The sequence below is a fragment of the Aspergillus steynii genome (assembly GCF_002849105.1).
Source record: "Aspergillus steynii IBT 23096 chromosome Unknown P170scaffold_6, whole genome shotgun sequence".
Lineage (NCBI taxonomy): Eukaryota > Fungi > Ascomycota > Eurotiomycetes > Eurotiales > Aspergillaceae > Aspergillus > Aspergillus steynii.
Genome location: NW_020194403.1, coordinates 2,429,626 through 2,448,020, shown reverse-complemented (window position 1 = coordinate 2,448,020; position 18,395 = coordinate 2,429,626). Strand labels below are relative to the sequence as shown.

The following is an 18,395-nucleotide window of genomic DNA, read 5'->3' as shown; positions in this document are numbered from 1 at the left end:
CGATGAGGACGAAGACGAAGCAAGAAGCGGGGTTCCGAGCCTCAGGCATCGATGACGGACATCAACGCCTGCTTAGTCATTCCCTGCTCAACACCAACCAACTCATCACCAACGGTCTAAACCACCTACTCCTCTGTGCACTACTCTAGGTATGGGGATCTATCTACCAGGAACGTACCAACGCCTTTCACCTACAACGCATAGTACATCCCATTGGCTGGAAATTGCCGAAACACTCGGTAGGAGACTAGGAGTATGGCCTATCTGCTCTACTCACCCGGAGGCTTCTTCGGACGATTCACATCACCGCTACAAATCAGAATGCCAGCAACGCTTGATGCTGTACATCCTCTATGGTTTTAGGGAGCATCCCGGCTACAACAGGAATCTATCAGTAGCTTGAATGTCAATCTAGAGGAGGTCCCCATAAGTTGACCGAGAAGAGAGTAGTATATATAAAGAGAGTAAGAAGACCAAAAGTCCTTTGATCGTCGGGCTATTCTCCCAGTACACACTCAGCAGCGTTCCTTACAATTGCGTAACATTGAAGGATCTGTGAGAACTCACTCGCAGGAAACCATGTCTCATAATGAGTCTTCGGAAGAGGCAGAAGCAAAAGGGATCGGCAAATTGCCAGTCGAGCTCGTCTTGACGTGCGTCGATTATATGGACCCCGTATCTGCCAGCCGACTTTCTCGTACTTGCAAAGGCTTGACCCTGGCTTTGAAAACCAAGCTAAAGGAGAAAGCGAAAGAGTTTGCTTCGCTCCAAAAAGGCTACAAGTCCGTATATCTTGCAGCCCCCTACGATGATGATGTTTTGCCATGGAGCTCACCGATGGCCAGAGCGGTTTGCGAGGGTCGCATTGATGCTCTTAGAGGGTTTCTTGATGCCGGACTGAGCCCCAACTTGGTCATTGAAAACATGGAGCCATTACTCCAAGAGGCACTCACGCAAGATCAGGTAGATGCTGCCAAGCTGTTGCTTGAGTACAAGGCAGACCTATTTGCCCGCAATCGGTTACGAGGTGAGTACAACTGGTCGACCCCCCTTCATCGTGCAGTTCAGGCAAAAGGGCCTCGAAACTGCATGATTGAAACACTTCTTAGAGCTGGAGCCAAGATTAGCGATCTGACTATTTTCGAGAACCTTTGGCGTAATGATAGGGCGAACATGTTGAAATATCTTAGAATTGCGGCCAAGAACGGTTCCGATCTATCCAAAATCGCATGCGATTACCTTGGTGATCCAATTCTGCATTTCCTTGCGAGTTTTCCTCCGATGGACTCAAGCGTAATTGATTATTTGTTGGAGACCTGGCCGGATCTCATCAATCATCGCGACTTCTACCGCCATAATAAAACAGCCCTTTACGGGGCTCTATACGTCAAGAACTATGAAATGGCTAATTACTTACTCGATCGGGGCATTGATCTAGCCGGAGGGGAAATCCACGTTGCGATTAGTCGAGGCCAAGTGGATTACAATGCGCTCACTGTCATAAGGCGACTTTTGGCCCATCCACAAATAGACCTTCATAGCAGGGGGAAGGGTTGTGTACCTGAACTTGATAATGGAACGGTTTGGGAGGTATGGGTTGATGAAAAACCTCTTATAATCGCCTGGAAACGTTATGAGTTTGGAGTTGCGGAGATGTTCCTTAGGCATGCCGCTTTGCGTCTTGAGTCAGAGGACATTGATTTCATGAAAGAATGGATTGCAAATAAGCCCACAACTCCAGGTCACCTTGAACTTTTGGGAATGGCGTCTAAGCGTTGGCATCAGGAGCAAGCTTCAAACGACAACTAAGGCTTGCAGTGACCATGCATCACAACCTCTTTTTGAGCGATGTGGTTTTGGATATTGAAGATCATTGTTCTAATTGAAGTTGATAGAAAAGAACAGACGAGCAGTCTCGCAGTTTAGGGAGTTTTTGAATTTAGTCAAGTTAAATGTTATACTAGTGAACGAAAGAAAGGTCAGCCTTTTATTCCAGTACGTATTCAGTCCGAGCAAGCATCACAGGTTTTAATGAAAGCAAGCTATCATAGTTCCACAGCTTGCTAATCGGTCCTCAAAAAGACATTAATAGCAAGTTTTTAAAAATAATGTTTCATGCTTAGCATTCTAAGTCGGATTTCTTCAAGGTGGGGACATGAAATCCATTGAGTGATAGCCTTTGTTAATGAGGTCACTTAGCAAAGTATCCTACATATCATGACATTACTTGTCATTTCTTTCTTTTCTTCGCTAAACAATTTTTTACGGGAATGAAAAATTGAAATGATCAAATGACTTGGCTAGAATACGAACTAAACTACTGAACTGGACAATAGAAATAGCAATCTGGGTTAGAAAACGGTAATGACTGAGCGGAGGGAAAGGAGTGCATGGTAACTAAAAGTCAGAAGAGAACAAGCAGCTCAATGATGTCGAGGACTAAGAAATACTGAACGTATTACGACCGCCAAAGGAATGAGAGCCTCCTTGAGTCATAATCTTAGACTGAGTATTGTGGTATGAGGTGCCTTGACTCTGCTTTGTCTCTGTCAGTAGTGATCCGGTGAATCATCCAGCCTTAGAGATAACTCATGAATTCTAAAGGTGCTTTGTGGTGAGGGGGTAGGGAGAAATAATTCGAATCTACTTACTTCTCCAGTCCGTGTCTGGGTCGCCTCAGTCTCAGTCCATTGATCCAGCATCGCCTTGACACAAGCTGCAGCCCTTCCCGCGGCATAGCTTTGCCACTTTTTGTTCTTGTGCCCGTCGGCATAATCACAAACTCCTTTGACGATGATTGTTGGGAGATCAGAAACCCAGACTCCGGCACCCTCCATCTCGAACCCCAGGACGCCCTCCTCTTCGACACATGCATCACGGTGCTGTGCTGACTTCATGACCTGGTCACTTGTGCCGAAAAGTCCTAGATGGATTTTTGATGTGAGTCCTGATCGGTCAGGGGGTGGTGATCGCTGTGTGGCTTTCGCCGCTTGACAACCCACATCGCCACATGATGCATCGCGTGAATTCCTGCAGACAGGATCGCCCACGTTTTTCCATCTAGAACATTCACCCGTGGGACAGGGGACTGGATTGTAATGCTTGTGTACGTAGTGATTGGGGTACACCTGGTCCGGTTCATCTGCTGGTGGATGAATCGCGATGCTGGGATCTTGGGCAGAGATGGCATTGAGGCATTGCAAAATGGACTCCTGGAACCCAGTGTCCTCTTTTGATGTTTCAAGCAAATGGAGAAACGAACGAATCGATGCACTTGGGCGCCCAGGGATGTCATAGAAGGAGGACTTTCGGACAAATCTATCGTCATGCTGCCTTCCAAAGTCGAATTGCACAATCCCCTTACTAACAATGACGTCCCCCAAAAAGATTTTATCGGAGGGAACTCCACCGCATATGCCCGCAAGTAGACACAACTTAAGCCGCGGGAAACTTATGCGGAGGTTGCTGGCTGCAATCGCTGCCCCCACTTTGCCCATTCCAGAACAAAAGACCAGAACGACTGGATGTCGACCAATCATTCCTGTCTGGTAGGAGTTGGGATCATTATCGGCCTTCCCGTACGGGTTCTCGTCGCCGAAATTCGGATTAAGGATGGCTTTTATGGCCTTGGATTCGACGTTGACAGCACAGATTACCGCCACTTGGAAACCATTGCGATCTACTGGCGCCATGTTGTTTAGGATAACTTGGAATTTCTCTTCTCGGGTTTTCTTTTGCGAACTTGCGGTGTTTGCTTTCCGGTAGGTGCCAGGCAAATGTGGTTTGAGGAGTATACTGGAGCTTTTTCATGGGATCGGAGCTCGCTATAAATATTTGTTTCCTTGAGGCCTGGGGCGCACCGATGTTTCCAGTCTCTGAGCCATTCTGGCATCTTCGTTGCGTCCGACATGGAAGTTGCTCATCCCGCCTGTCCCGGTATTGGAGTGCATGGTAACTCAGTAATCTCCTGTATATCCCATCCGGTTTGCATAGAAAGGCAATGTATGAGATGTAATTACAGTCACGATTCAAACAATATTGGGAACCCGCCCGGCGCATGGTTATGCTGGCATTTTCATGATGCATGGTGTGGTAGTAGAAAGACGCGTCCATCCTCGTTAACACAAGCAAAGATCTGCCTGGACCGCAGTCTAGAACGCAACTTGTGTCTCTAACCAGCGACCATCTCACCCTGTCAAACGGTGGGACAACGAGAAAATGACGCCCGGGTTTGATCCGGCCGCTCCGGAGCGGCAGCAGACATACAGATCCGGACCTCTAAGCCAATGGCTATGAAGTATCCAAGAAGCAGCCGGGATTTTAGTACGACCAAGTTCCCCGCGTTTGTAGCACGATGACCCCATGGTAGCTCAAGTGTGTGTGGGGGAGGGGCCATTGGTGTGCTCTTTTCTGTTTGACAGCAGGACTTTCCTATGCCCTAGGGATGTAGCTATCCGCTAAGACAAACATCTTTAAACTGCTGATAAAACAGAGTGATACTGAAGTAGTGGATTTAAATAGTCACCTGAAGCCTCTCTCGAAGGAAGCGACTGCGAAGAATGCTGATATTTTCCTATGGGAGTCAACGGCGCCACTTGAGTCTCGCATAGCTCGGATCAAGCCTCCATTCAGCCAGACAACAACTGCGATTGTGACACAACCAAGGAATCTTTTACCTAGTGTATCATGGAGGGACAAGGATCAGCCGATGTGACCTTCAACAACGACAATGCGATCGTGGTGAATCAAGGAGGGTTTCAGACTTTTCATGGACCAGTCAGCTTTAATATCTCGACACCATCGCCAAGTGCATCCAAACCTACACGTAACGGTAGACAAAGTTGGTCCAACATGTCCTTTTTGTACCGCAAACTCAAAGTCTAATTGACCATCCACTACAGATCTTCTAGAGTCCCTCACATTTGCGAAGATGTGCGAAACCCGCAGCAACATCAGACGCCCCCACAAAAATACATGTCAATGGATCCTGGAACAAGAGGCTTTCCAGAGATGGACAAAGCAGACCCAGGGCGTCCTGTGGATCAAGGGCAAGCCGGGGTCTGGCAAGTCCACGTTAGCTGCTTTCCTGTGCGACAGGCTCCAAGAGAGACGCTCCACGGACGAAATCAACCTGGACTTTTTCTTCAATGCTCGGGGACAAAAACTGCAGCAGACGCCACTGGGTATGCTCCGAGCCTTACTGGCCCAACTGTGTCGCAAGGATCCTTGCACCTGTCGCATGATGCAAGACGTCTATACACAGAAGTGTAACGAAGTCGAACTCCGAGAGCGCAACTGGGAATGGCAGCAGCCAGAACTAGAACGGCACTTTCAGGATGCACTTATTGCTTCCGCCAAACGCAGCCCCGTGTCTATCTTCGTTGACGCACTGAACGAGGCAGGAGAGCAATGCGCGTCCGAGGTTTCACATTACATCGGGCATCTGGGGGAAATGCTCGCAGCCGAGCCAGGCGCGCAGGCCAAATTCTGGGTGTCGTGCCGGCATTACCCGGTTTTAGTCGTGTCGCCCGAGCTTGAGATTTGCATGGAGGCCCATAACAGCCACGACATTGCGGTTTTCATAAACGACCATCTAGAATCGGCGGTCCGTCATCATCCCGAAGGCCTACGCGAGTGGCGGCCCGTGGCTTTGACCTTGGCCGAAAGGGCTCAAGGTGTGTTTCTCTGGGTGTCCCTACCTTAGTTATCCCACTGGTTAGGAAACGGATTAATGACGGCCAAGATATGAAGGAGATTAGTTCTTGGCTTAATGACGTTCCCAATACGATGGAACTTTTGTATACCCATATACTGCAGTCTGTAATTGATCCGACCTACCTTGATGACTCGATCAGACTGTTTCAATGGGTGTGCCTGAGTGAGAACCCTTTGTCTGTGACCGAACTGCGGTATGCAATGGCTGCAAGTCGCGCTGTTTGTCGCCCTCAGGACACTCCGCTCAATGGGCCTGGTACACTTGTGAAAGATGACAGGCTTATGGCTTCAAAGATCAATTCCTGGTCTGGTGGCCTCGTGGGTATAACACAAGAATACCAAAAAATAGTCCAGCCTATTCACCAGACTGTCAGGGAATTCTTGGTTACACAGGGGGGGCTGAGTTTGTTGATGGGGTTCGAGCAGGCACCAGATTTTCCACCGAGTCGAACTGCCATCTTATAGCTGAATGTCAGCTGATACTTTATCGGTCGTGCTTAAATTATCTGGTGACAGAGGTCGGGCGATTGAACTTGCAAAGATACGAGAGCACAAGGCTCCTTCATGAGTTCCCCTTCATAGCTTACAGCACCATCAATGTTTTTTTGCACGCCGAAAAGGGCTCAGCTGACCAATCCCCGGACCTGGAGAGGGAAACAAAACTACTGGAAAATGTCATGAGCCAACGGCTGGTTGTCTTGCGGAAGATATACGGAGACGCCTGGAGCTACACCGACGCAGGAACCACCCTTTTACACGAAGCCTCCGCCACGAATCTGGTTAAGATGGTCGATGCTCTTCTTTCCAAGAGCGACCACGTCAACACGAGGGACGATAGGGGAGATTCTGCGTTGCATCATGCAGCTAGACGAGGGCATGAGGAAATTGCTCAGGTGCTTTGCATAGCAGGAGCAGACCTCAGGGCGAAAAATAAATATGGCGAGACCCCTATGCTGTACGCTGCACGGTATGGCCAAGTGTCATTTATCAAATGGCTATTGCTTCAGAAGGTCGATCCGAATGAACCCCCTGATTCTCTAAACGCACTTCCAGAGGCAGCAAGGAATGGACATCATCGGGTTGTCCAACTGCTCGTTGACTCATTAGAAGAGGCGAAAGCCCAAACCAAGTTCAAGGAGATCGCCTTGTACGAAGCTGCGCGACGGGGAGAATTGCAAGTGGTGAAAACCCTGTTGAGAGCTGGACTGGAAGCCAACGTCACATTAGAGTGTGACACTCCCCTCCATGCGGCTATAACTAATTCACGCGATGATGTTGCATTTCTTCTGCTCAATCACGGTGCCGACCCTTCCAGATGCAACACGTATGGCCAAAATGCGCTACATCTCATTGCAGACGGAGGGAGAATTGGTCTGGTCGACTGTTTAATGGACCTCGAAGTTGATATCAACGCAAAAGATTGCTTTGGGAGGACTCCTCTACATTTGGCCGTTTATCATGAACACGTTGACCTTGCTGCATCTCTCCTCAAACACGGCGCAGACTCTTACATTCATGACGGTTATGGAAGAAGTAGCCTAGACTGGCTCAGCGCTTATCAGGTTATACCAGACACCTTCCACGATGTTTGTTCTTCGCATATCCCCACTTCACACGATGTCCAAGCGATTACATTAAAACAGTCTGTATGTGACTTGTCGAAAAGGATTCTAAGATCGGAGCGGACAATGCTATACGAATTCCACCAATTGGGCCATTGTCTGCTTTTTTTACAGGATCCGAACGGGGCTCTTTTGAGCTTCCAGCAACAAATATCGGCAGGAACTGCATATCATAACGCATCTTGTAGCCTTGGGCACCTCGACAGGATTCATGGGTCTCGGTTCGTCTGCAGGTCTTGCCCAGACGTTGACTTATGCTCTATTTGCATGGATATCTATTCACAGGAAACGGGCTTTAAGGCTTGTCGAAACCACGAGTTCCTTGAGGTGTCTGCGTCAAGGGAGCCCTTTGGACATGGCGAAACCGAAATCCCGGATACATTGTCACACAATGTTCGAGAATGGCTGGAAGGGCTGATCACACAGTATGGGGAGCAAGTGAGCCAGTTGAATGCTGCATGGTAGAAGACGGCTCAGAAGCCATCGACAGATAAGGCAGGGAGCACATCAGTCATGCCAATTCAAGCGTCGTCACAACCACCATGTCTCTTGCGATCTTATCTCTATTTACTCTGTCGAGATTCTTCCAGATTACTTCACTTGTGGTCACGCCGTGAGCCAGAGACTTCGCACTTGAAACGACTCTATAAGTGAGGGTTTCCGAAGTGTCGAATCTTCTCCTTTGTCTGAAGTTATCAAAGAAGCAGTACTTCGCCACTACTCCTCAACTCAATGTATGAAAAGCTCTCATGCCTTTTTGAGCTCTCTATCCAGAGCCAGGTCAGGTCTCCTTTCGATGGCCATGGCCATAAAGCTTACCGGACGGGTGTTGTCCACCGATATTGCCACCCGAATGGAAGGCCAGACAGATCCAGCGTTGCTGCCGAGGAGGTTTCAGTTCTGTAGTAGTGATGCCAGAGTTGGACTCAAACTCTGTGTAACCAAGCCGAAGTCTGGCGATGCGTAGGAGCGTAAAATCATGCCTAAGGCAACTAAATGGGATGAAATGGCAGAAGGGCACACCGCTTCTATATCGGGTTAGGTCAATGGCTGGGCGGGAAAAAAATTAATAAAAAGAAAAACTAAAAGCGGAGAAGGACTACCAAAAGGTTTCCATTCGTCGTTTTCGTTTTGCTTGCTTCATGTCCCCCTCCGTCTTCTTGCGTCAACATTGCGCCGGAATTCACGCCTCTGGCAAGTATAGAATCTTCGCAGGTCAAAGTCATCGTCTTTCTCCCTTCTTCTCGGCGTATTTCCAAAGACATACTCCCTCCCGACGTCATTATTGGCAACGACGGTTACCATGGACAATAACGAAGGAAGAGCTGGAGGATCCGGGGAAGCTGATCGAAAGCCTAAGAAGAGGAATATGGGAAGGGCAGAGTGGAGGTATGTTGGTGTCATCGAGATGAAATGCGACTGTCTTGAGCTAACCAAGCAAGCCGACAAACAATAGACAAGAGAGCACGAAACGAACAACAGGTCGAAGCTAAACGACGAAAAATTGAGAGTGGAGAGGAAGTTAGAGCCCCGGTCTATGCGACCCATTTCTCTCAGGCGGATATCGACAGCGAAGAACGCCGCCCGAAGAAGAAGGTCGCCGTGCTGCTGGGGTACTCTGGAACAGGCTACAAGGGCATGCAATTGTACGACATCAATGCTTAGATTTATGAATTGTGGCTCACTTTCCCCCCGTCTCATTCTAGGAGCGACACCGAGAAAACCATCGAAGGAGAGCTTTTTTCCGCGTTTGTGGCTGCCGGGGCCATCTCCAAAGCGAATGCGGCGGATCCGAAGAAATCGTCGCTGGTTCGGTGCGCGCGCACAGACAAGGGCGTCCATGCTGCCGGTAATATCGTCTCGTTGAAAATGATCGTGGAGGATCCGAACACAGTCCAGAAAATCAACGAACAACTCAGCCCGCAGATCCGCATCTGGGACATCCTAGTCACGAGCAAATCGTTCAGCAGCTATCAAATGTGCGATTCTCGGATCTACGAGTATCTCATTCCGTCCTACTGCTTCCTGCCACCGCATCCTAGTACCTACCTCGGAAAGAAGATATCGGAAATCGCCGAGAAACAGGGAGATTTGGAGGGATTGGCCGCCCGCCAGACCGAAGTGGCAGATTACTGGGCTGAGACTGATGAGAAGCATATCCGACCCATTCTCGAAAATGTCCCCGAGGATATCCGAAAGCTCGTGCAAAAGGCGCTCTATTTTGACGAAGAAAAATATGCGGAGGCCGAATCGGAGAACAAGGATGTAACGCAGCAAACCGAGACATCTCCCGAAAATGGAGCCAACCCGGGGTCAGCAGCAGAGGAAACCTTGGATCAGAACCTGGAACTCGACGCGGCCCAGGAGGCTCACAGAAAACAAATTTATGAGACCGTCAAGGCTATCAAGGCGGCATACAACACAGCCAAGCGAGCTTATCGCATTCCTGCCGCTCGTCTGGCTCGCATCCAAGAAACTCTGGACAAGTATGTCGGCACAAAGAACTTTTACAACTACACCATCCAAAAGGCTCACAGTGACCCCTCTGCCAAACGCCACATCAAATCGTTCAAGGTCGACTCCAGTCCTGTCATAATCAATGGCACCGAGTGGCTCAGCTTAAAGGTACACGGTCAAAGCTTCATGATGCATCAAATTCGCAAAATGGTGGCCATGGTCGCCTTGATTGTACGATGTGGTTGTGATCCTCAACGCATCTTCGATAGTTATGGCCCCACGAAGATCGCGATCCCCAAAGCCCCCGGCCTTGGTCTTCTACTGGAACGTCCGGTCTTTGAGGGTTATAACAAAAAGGCCAGTGACAACGGCAAACAGCATATCAATTTTGATAGATATGCCAAGGAAATTTCCGAGTTCAAGCAGCGAGAGATCTATGACCGAATCTTCCGTGAAGAGGAGGAGACCAATGCGTAAGTTGACACTACCCAACTCTGTCCCCGTCTAGACTTGGCTAACCGATTCTGATAGCTTTTCGTCTTTCTTTAACCACGTCGATCATTTCCCCCAGGAAGAATTCCTGTATATCACATCTGGTGGTATCTCGGCGGCCAAGCCCAGACCGCAGACCTCTGTTGAGGTTAGCAAAGAGGAAGATAAAACTGGTCGCAAATCTCAACGGGAAGCTTTGGCTTTAGTCGAATCAGAATCTGATAATGAGCCCAACCTTCCGGACGGTGGTGAGGAGGGAGGGTGAGCTTTGTCCTGTGTTTGTACTGTACATAGAAAATCACATTTGCGAAACACAGTCTGGTAGTCTACTTGTGGATCCAATCCATTAGAACTTGGCTCCGCTATCTGCCATGGAATTGAGGCATGCGTCGTAATGGCTAGTAAGATCGACAGGATGTGTGTGAGCGAGGCCTCTCAATGGGCGTAATGATGCCGTGGTGGAGCTTGGCACACCTTGGGACTCCTCAGGCAGCCGTATTTCGCAGGCTGACGTCACCCCGCACCAACATTGTTTACGGCGTCGGAAGATTCTCTGCTTGTATTGTTCTTCCACTCTTCAACAGTCAACACTAAACATCTCTCATTCATCAATTTCATCATGCCTGGGCATCTTGGTCAGAAAATTCTCAAGACATTTGGCTTGGACGAACACCAACACCACCACCACCAGCAACAGCAGCAGCATCCACCGCACCAGGAGTATCGGTTGTCTGGCAATCGGGTCATCAACAACGATGAACGCATTCTATCACCTCATCCGCGCGGGACGTATCCCCGTCTCGCTCGTCTGAGCGATGGCACGATTTTGGGATCTTTCACTCGATTTGAGGGCAAGACGCGGGTTCTCTGCGTTTCCAAGAGTGTCGATGGAGGTCGGTCCTTTGAGGATATCGGAGAAGTCACGCGGGGTGATGGAGACGTCGATAACATGTTCCTACTGGAAGTGGCCCCTTCAGTCGTCCTAGCAGCGTTTCGGAACCATGACCGGGGACCCAACGGTCCGACTCACTTCCGGATTACGGTTTGTCGTTCCACAGACGGTGGTCGGCATTGGGGCTTTGCGTCGCAGGCCGCAGAAAAGCGTGCCCCGCTGGGAATCTGGGAGCCTTTCATGCGCCTGGGCCGACAGGGCGAGGTGCAGCTGACCTACTCGCAAGAATTTGCGCATAATAATCAGTGCACCATGCTGGTGCGGTCATTCGACCAGGGCTCGACATGGTCACCGCCTCAATGTCTCGAGGGCGAAAAGGATCTGTTCCGGGATGGCATGAATGGAATTGCCCCAACCTATGACAACGGACGAGAGGCCTTGGTTATGGTGTTTGAGACGACCACGTTTGGCACCTTTGATCTGGAAGCGCTCATTTCCTACGATGATGGGTATACCTGGGGCCACCGGCATCGCGTGTATGTGCCTCCTCGCGGTCACAATGCGGGATCTCCCCAAATTGCCTCTTTTGCCGATGGCTCCATGGCGGTGATCTTCATGACCGACGAAGACTCAGACCAAGTCCAGTGGACCAAGAACGCAGCCATTAAGGTAGTCTTCGCTGGACCTCCGCAGAACGGCCAGATCACCTGGACTCGTCCGACTGTCATCTGCCCGCATGCCAGTCACTGGCCCGGGATTCTAGCTTTGGATCACCATACCTTGTTGGCTACGTATGAGTGCGGCGGTGCACCTCGTGCTAAAAGTATCACATTGCACTTGTGACCGGTGGATCTTTCTTGAATTAAACAAGTAGTTTTGGATTTGTATCACAATTTATTCTCAACCAGGCTGCTGCCAGCTCTGACCTTTTGGTTCTTTGCATTATTGTTGCTTTCGTAAACTTGAGGTATATTGACAATGAGGTGTGCATCTGAGGAACGCCGGGCAGCGTCGAGGATCTGAGATTGCAGCCTTGTCTGCCACTATCTCAACTTCCAGAGGCTGACTCCCAATCAACGGCCTTGTTGGGCCACCAACTCGTCCACACTCTTCATCTCGCGTCCATTATTCTCTCCGACATCCAGGGCCACCAACACGCGGCTCACGCAGTTATAGCCCGCGATGCCTGTCGTCAACTCGACAATCTCTCGATCTGAGAACCCTTGTTCCTGCAAACGGGCGAATGTCGTGTCCTGCACTCGCACCGTCTGCGTCATCTCATCCGCGTACTGAACCGCAGCACGTTGCCGCGCAGTCAACGAACTCTGCTCCAGGGCCTCAACAGCAGCGGCCAGCTCCTCTGAGGTGCCAACAGCCACCGACGGCAGCGTACGCACGGCCTGCAGCTCCTCGGGACGGACCCCTCCGCGTAGAGCTAGCGGGGCATGGGCGTTCCATTCGTATACGGCATTGGTGAGAACCGCCACGCGACACACGGCCAATTCCAGCAGCCCCTGATCAATGATCGTGCGCGTGCGGATGGCGCCGAGAAAACTGTTCCAGCCGTCCGCGACAGGGGGTGAGTGAAGGAGCGACAGATCGAGAGGAATGAGCGGGCGCGGATGGCGGCGGGCGGCAATGCGCGCGTAAATGTCCGCCGTGTCGGCGTCCGGCGAGGCCGGCTCAGTTGGAGCGTAAGGGAGACGCATTTTCCGTCCGGCACTTTGGGTCGAGAATCGCGTAGCGAACAAGGCGTGGGCATCAAATGAGGTTTTTGGGACACCACTATATATGTGCAGAACCTCCGCTTTCCAGACCCGACGTGCCGTCCACCACAACATTTCGTGGTTGGTTGCTCTCGTGTGCTTTTATCCGGGCGGGACAATCCGGGATCTCTGACTAGTAGACCCAGTACTCAGTCTGTGGCTGGTTTCCCTCTAGATCAAAAGATTGGGATTTAAATTATCTTGATAGACTCGAGCTCATCTTAGTACTGCAATCCGCAGCTTGGAATATTCGCTCACTGACTCGTGTCCTTGCGATCATGTCGACTGCCATAATCCGAGCGGCAAATGTCATATCCCGAGCGCATCTGCCGTCTCCACTTCCAAAGTAAGGAAATTAGCCTGACTGCTAAGGCAGCGATGCTGTTGTGCACGTGAGGCACTAGTCCATATGTGGGCTAGTGGGAAGCCATCTATTACAGCGAGCAATACCTGAGGTTCCAACGCCTATTCTTTGTTCTTGGATCCAACCAGTGGATGTTTGCGGGTCTTTGATACTAGTTCCTTCTCCTGAATGAAGAGCATTAGCTATTTTGGCACTACTGCGGGAGAATTCAAAAAATCGCGTTCATCATCTGTCCCTGTAGTCTTGTACGAATTTATATATCTTTACTCATTGCTTATTGAGAGGACTGTCTTTTCTGCAAGGCTTGAGCGTCTAGATCTGCTCTCCATCATTTGAAGGAGGTCACATTGCGAGCAAGATTTACATCTATTTACAGGATTCAGTTTGTAGGAAAGCTCTAAGAAAGGTTGAAAATCAAATGAAAGAGAAGAAAAAGAAAAAAGAAAACACATGTACCTAACGCATCAAGCCTCCCTGTTCATTACAGGATGTTGTCAGATCCAAACCCCAACGTTTGACAAAAAATCGGTTGTGCTTGCTAACTATCCGGTACAAGCTTGACGAACGGCGGCAGTAGTGCACTTAAGCTTCTTAGTAAGTTCCGCGGCTTTCCCCAGAGCAGATTAGCGTTGACGTGCCACATAACACAAACTCAAAGCCATACATCATGCTTGTTTAACAGTTGATCTTATTCTGGGGCCAGTATTGTGAAGGAGATTAATATGCAATTTCAGGTCCTTTGCTTCGGGATAACCTCTGTGGCCCTGCGAGCGAACCTATCTGAAGTCATGTGCAGAGATCAATAATAATGGATTAGAATATTGAAATTCCAGCCAGGCTAAGCCTAATAGCCCCGTAGGGCTCGTATGAAGCATAGTTGCATGTCTATGTGTACAATATGTCCTATAATCTTTCGATAAATTGGATATATAGTCTGATTGAGGCAATGTAGATAAAGTATAGAAAATGAGCATTCTAACAGAATATCCAAATGTAGTCGCTGAAGGAGCAATACGGCCACAAATAGCAAACAGTCTCTTTTGTCTTCATATAGAGTGAGAGTCCTGATATCCTCCCACCAGTCCCAGTGGGAATAAATCCTCCTTACAAACTAACATCCCCAGATATTGAATGAATTTTGCTCATTTAACATGTTTGTGAGTCGTCGCCTGAACGAACGATCTGTTTACCAGCTCCTTTTTCTTCTACAGCTAGTTGATTGTCTTCTTTCTACTGACGAACGTAAAAGGTTTGTCGCGCAACGATATGGATAGCTTCAATGGAAGGCAGCTGGGGCATAAAATGTCTTCATATTCCTCTGCTCTGCTCCCCTTCCCTCTTTGATTACAACCTACCTTTGAATGATCTACTGCCCGCCTACCAACCGGCTTCGCATTCATTCGATAGCTTGACCTGATTACTCTTGCAAGTCTTAAACACAAAGTGACCGCCATAACATGCCTTTCAATCTGTCAAATGATCTTGGTGGCCCTGGGCACAATTACTCCCATCGAGAGTCAGCAAGCCCTCCTACACCTGAACTATAGAAGACAGCTTTATCTAACTTTTTTCTGTAGCGAATCCTCCAGATCTACTTTCTATATCTTTATTGACAAAGATACCTCACACCTCAAATCGCCAAGAGACCACCATCGGATTTATCTTGCGCTTCGGGACGAGGTTGATCGCGCCATGCGAGGGAATGGGTCAACATATATATGTGACCGACCGCATGTATATAATATGCCCCCGCACAAAGCGTGTGTGCAGGTAATACTGCCACCGGGCCGACAAGAACTGTATATATTAAGTAAGGAGCTGAGAGAGATTATCTCAGCTAGGGAAACCTGTCGTTTCCCGTATGCCAGGAACTCGTTTGACATCACAATCAAAAAGCCCTGAGCAGTGAAGACAGCTTCTTCCAGCCGACTTCAGGAAAGAATCATCCGGAGATAGCCGTATCCCGAGAAACTCCAGGTGCCTCTCGCTCACCGGGGGACGGACATACTGGAGAGAGACTCGCAAGCCCGATAGTCATCAAGCCGAATAACGTCACGCCACCGCCGGAGACGTTCACATCAGACTCAGGGCCGGATTCTTGACACGCGCTCGGGCGGGGGGGCTAGAAAGCCTTGAGGCTACGGGGTATGGCATACTGGAGAATGGGAAATCCCCACTGTGGATCGCTGCTCATAAGAATATGTAGCTACCAGAGGATCTGAAAAACGGAGGGGACCTTCTTCTTGGACCTTCTCCGCAATTCCGATTCGCCCAATTCGGGGACGAAGAGGAGGAGGAGGCCCCAGAACCAAGCAGCCTACTAGAAGGCCTCGGACTAGACGACGAAGACGATGGTTACATGGAATTTTAGGGGGAGGGGCGGATGTCTCTCACCACCCCCGGGGACGCACCCAGAGATGGAATGACCAAATAGGGGAACGCAGAGGGAGCGAGAGGCGCCACGGAGACGCAGTAGGCCCGCAGCAGGCGTGTGGCAGCTGCTTTTAGTTGTGTTTTGCTTTTTGATCGTCTACTGTGTTTGTGGGTTTTATATAAAAGGCGTATGGTTCGCGGAATTCTGCTTCGCTGGAGAAGCGCCCGCATAGCCTGTTGCTTCAATAGATAGGCTTTACCGGGTTAATAGAGTTTTGATTGATTGATTGACTTCTTCTTGGTAGTCCTTCCATGTTGTACATTTCACAGATGTGTATATTAGACACGGTGAATTAAAGAAGAATCCGAGCAGCACTAGGGACCGATAATCCGATTTACCTAGTTGGCTAGCTGACGGCGTAAAAATTAGATACTGAATTCAATAATTAGTTTTGACTGCTATCCTATCCTTAAGATAGATAGAACAGGGGATCTATTCTGTCTCCATCAAGCTATTTTATTTATGGGCAGATTAGTATGTAGTCTGGTAACTTGTGATATAGTAATGCATATTATAAGTGTGAATATGGAGAATCTTCCAACCATAATCAATGGAGAGACATAGCTCCTAGTTTTCGACACTGATCGTGGGTCCAGTAGCTCTACTCAACCCTTTTTGAAGGTTCAAGGTTAATACGCATCTTCATTTCTCTAATCATAAGACCTGGGGTATGGTATTCTAGCCTCCTAGAGCATTTGGGATGAGAGCTCTCGAGAAAAGATAAATGGCCAGCATTGCACCTTTTCTCTCCCTAGATATTGAACCAGACCAACTGAAGCCTCATTTCGAGGAGAGGTAAAACCCTCAGCTCTTCACGCAACTCAGGACAGCGATCTGGAAATATATCCACCGATTCCAATTCGTTATCAACTGCGCAATCAACTTTGTTTATAGGTATTCCGACTTCGACGCCGAAATCCAGTAGGGTTACAACTAGTGGCCAGAACGACTCAAATATGGCTTCGTGTAGGGCGGTCGCGATGAAACCATAGAGTCACTCATGCAACTCAGGGTACTTGGTGTAAACAAAAGCCACAAGATCCATGTACTCGGCCATAGGAAGGTCTTCACCATACGGCGCCTGCCCGGTTGGCCATTTCTCATTTGTAGCCGATTCTAGCATATCCGTATATTGCAGTCTCATGGTATAGGGCCAGTGCAAAATATCGCAGGCAGCCCCTATGAGAGCACCAGTCCCGTGTGGGTTGGACAAATCCTTGAGGTCGAGTCCCTTGTCCAATAATGATATCATGATGTGGGGGAAATCGCGTCTTGTAGAGAGCAGACTTATGTCAAAGGACGAAAAGGATTCATACCCCGCATTGATGATTGGCAGGACAACATCAACATCGTAATTAGTCCGCGGGCAATACGATGCCGGAACAGCAGGGTGCCCTTCTAAGGCTTCTAAGGCTCGGCAGGCATATGCCAGGGGGGAATTTTCGAACTCACGATCAAAATACCTCCACGGTGAACGCCCCGACCGCACGCGCAAGTTTACGTCGACTTTATACTCCAGCAGCTTTTTTACGGCGTCAAGTCGGAGATTTCGGAGGGCCGTGCCAAGCAAGCGAAGGCCGTCAGTGCCGAAACTGTTTGGGTCCACTCCTGCATCGAGAAATGCTCGAAGAGATTCAATTCGGTTCTCTATAATTGCCATCTCGATATGCGATGCAGACGGCCTTGGTCGGGTGCTGCGCCGGTCCCATTCTCTTATCTCATCGCCTATCTCATCGCATCGCGGGGCGCGCAATGTAGGAAGAAAGGCGTACTCCCGTGCTGCCTCCTGACTTGAGTCTTTCAGAATGTGGGACAGGTTCTTGCAGACCCCTGAAAGTCTGGCAATGCTGACATGGTCAAGGTACTGTGAAATTTCCAGGGCGAGCTCCACGGGGAGTTTGTTGAACCCGGTGGACGACATTTTGAATCTGGTTTGTAGTACCCTTAAATTCTCTTCCCTTGCAGTGGGTTCGTTCTGTTAACTTGTCAAGACCAGCTTTAGTTGAAGATAACCGAGTCATATACTGCACGAGTATAAGCCTCCTTATATAGTGTCATCGGCAGGTATAGTATTGTAATCCCAACAATGCCAGCCGTCACCATGCAGGCAAATTCCCGTCGGCTTTATTGTTCTCGAGCTCCAAGAGCGATCATTGCATCAATTCCCAGGCCATTTCTGTTCTGGATCCATGCGAGCCAACGTGGATCGGGGTCTACCAGCCGAGGACCGGGATGTTCCTCAATGATCGAGGAATTCGTCGCATCTCACTCGAGTTGGCAGAGATTCTCACTGAAAATTTTGTCCAAGCAAACCAAACCAGGCGCTTCATCTCATGTGCAGACAGAAGAAACATCCCACGAACATGTCGTCAGTTGCTCGGTCTCAAGGGGCAAGAAGTGCACTTACTATTCCCAAGCCCTAGGTCGTTTCTGTTTTTATCAAGTCTCTCCTTCATAGCATGTGACGAGGAGTTTACTTGAATATAGCGACATATGGTGATATGCCATCGAGTAAAGACAGTTGTTCTTGGCGCAATAGAGGGGGTGCTTCATGTGTCTCCGTCGTCGGTTGAAGAGGGAGTTGTCGCCCACCACGTGATGCGTACAATGCAGTGGTGGTTGTCTTTGTCTCCAACCAACCTTCTTCTTACAA

The 18,395-nt window shown here is 49.3% G+C and overlaps 7 protein-coding genes across 7 annotated transcripts; 4 read left to right on the top strand and 3 right to left on the bottom strand.

Annotated features, from left to right (window-relative positions):
* Positions 1 to 579: 579 nt before the first annotated feature.
* P170DRAFT_428334 (uncharacterized protein) lies at positions 580 to 1,135 on the top strand (the record flags this gene model as incomplete). The annotated part of the gene is made up of 2 exons (XM_024847836.1): positions 580 to 1,027; positions 1,110 to 1,135. The coding sequence occupies 2 exons, from the start codon at positions 580 to 582 to the stop codon at positions 1,133 to 1,135; spliced, it is 474 nt and encodes a 157-aa protein (XP_024702414.1).
* Positions 1,136 to 2,439: 1,304 nt separating this feature from the next.
* On the bottom strand, positions 2,440 to 3,692 carry P170DRAFT_477973 (purine and uridine phosphorylase; the record flags this gene model as incomplete). The annotated part of the gene is made up of 2 exons (XM_024853515.1): positions 2,440 to 2,535; positions 2,652 to 3,692. The coding sequence occupies 2 exons, from the start codon at positions 3,690 to 3,692 to the stop codon at positions 2,440 to 2,442; spliced, it is 1,137 nt and encodes a 378-aa protein (XP_024702413.1).
* A 2,763-nt stretch (positions 3,693 to 6,455) lies between these two features.
* P170DRAFT_314337 (ankyrin repeat domain-containing protein) lies at positions 6,456 to 7,064 on the top strand (the record flags this gene model as incomplete). The annotated part of the gene is made up of 2 exons (XM_024843271.1): positions 6,456 to 6,692; positions 6,945 to 7,064. Coding segments are annotated over 2 exons (357 nt in total), but the record flags the coding sequence as incomplete, so codon positions are not given.
* Positions 7,065 to 8,456: 1,392 nt separating this feature from the next.
* Positions 8,457 to 10,521, top strand: P170DRAFT_388333 (pseudouridine synthase PUS2; the record flags this gene model as incomplete). Its single annotated transcript, XM_024845839.1, has 4 exons — positions 8,457 to 8,726; positions 8,780 to 8,983; positions 9,044 to 10,267; positions 10,326 to 10,521. Coding segments are annotated over exons 1-4 (1,710 nt in total), but the record flags the coding sequence as incomplete, so codon positions are not given.
* A 384-nt stretch (positions 10,522 to 10,905) lies between these two features.
* P170DRAFT_362838 (sialidase family protein) lies at positions 10,906 to 12,021 on the top strand (the record flags this gene model as incomplete). Its single annotated transcript, XM_024844539.1, has 1 exon — positions 10,906 to 12,021. The coding sequence occupies one exon, from the start codon at positions 10,906 to 10,908 to the stop codon at positions 12,019 to 12,021; it is 1,116 nt and encodes a 371-aa protein (XP_024702410.1).
* Positions 12,022 to 12,051: 30 nt separating this feature from the next.
* Positions 12,052 to 13,221, bottom strand: P170DRAFT_438829 (carboxymuconolactone decarboxylase family protein). The gene has a single exon (XM_024849692.1). The coding sequence runs from the start codon at positions 12,885 to 12,887 to the stop codon at positions 12,252 to 12,254; it is 636 nt and encodes a 211-aa protein (XP_024702409.1). The 5' UTR covers positions 12,888 to 13,221; the 3' UTR covers positions 12,052 to 12,251.
* Positions 13,222 to 16,736: 3,515 nt separating this feature from the next.
* P170DRAFT_477968 (uncharacterized protein) lies at positions 16,737 to 17,663 on the bottom strand (the record flags this gene model as incomplete). Its single annotated transcript, XM_024853514.1, has 1 exon — positions 16,737 to 17,663. One exon carries the CDS (start codon positions 17,661 to 17,663, stop codon positions 16,737 to 16,739), a length of 927 nt encoding a protein of 308 aa, XP_024702408.1.
* Between the last annotated feature and the right edge of the window lie 732 nt (positions 17,664 to 18,395).

What these genes read in the sequence shown, in the direction of transcription:
- P170DRAFT_438829 (XM_024849692.1), bottom strand. Translation starts at nt 12,887, where the DNA reads ATGCGTCTCCCTTACGCTCCAACTGAGCCGGCCTCGCCGGACGCCGAC.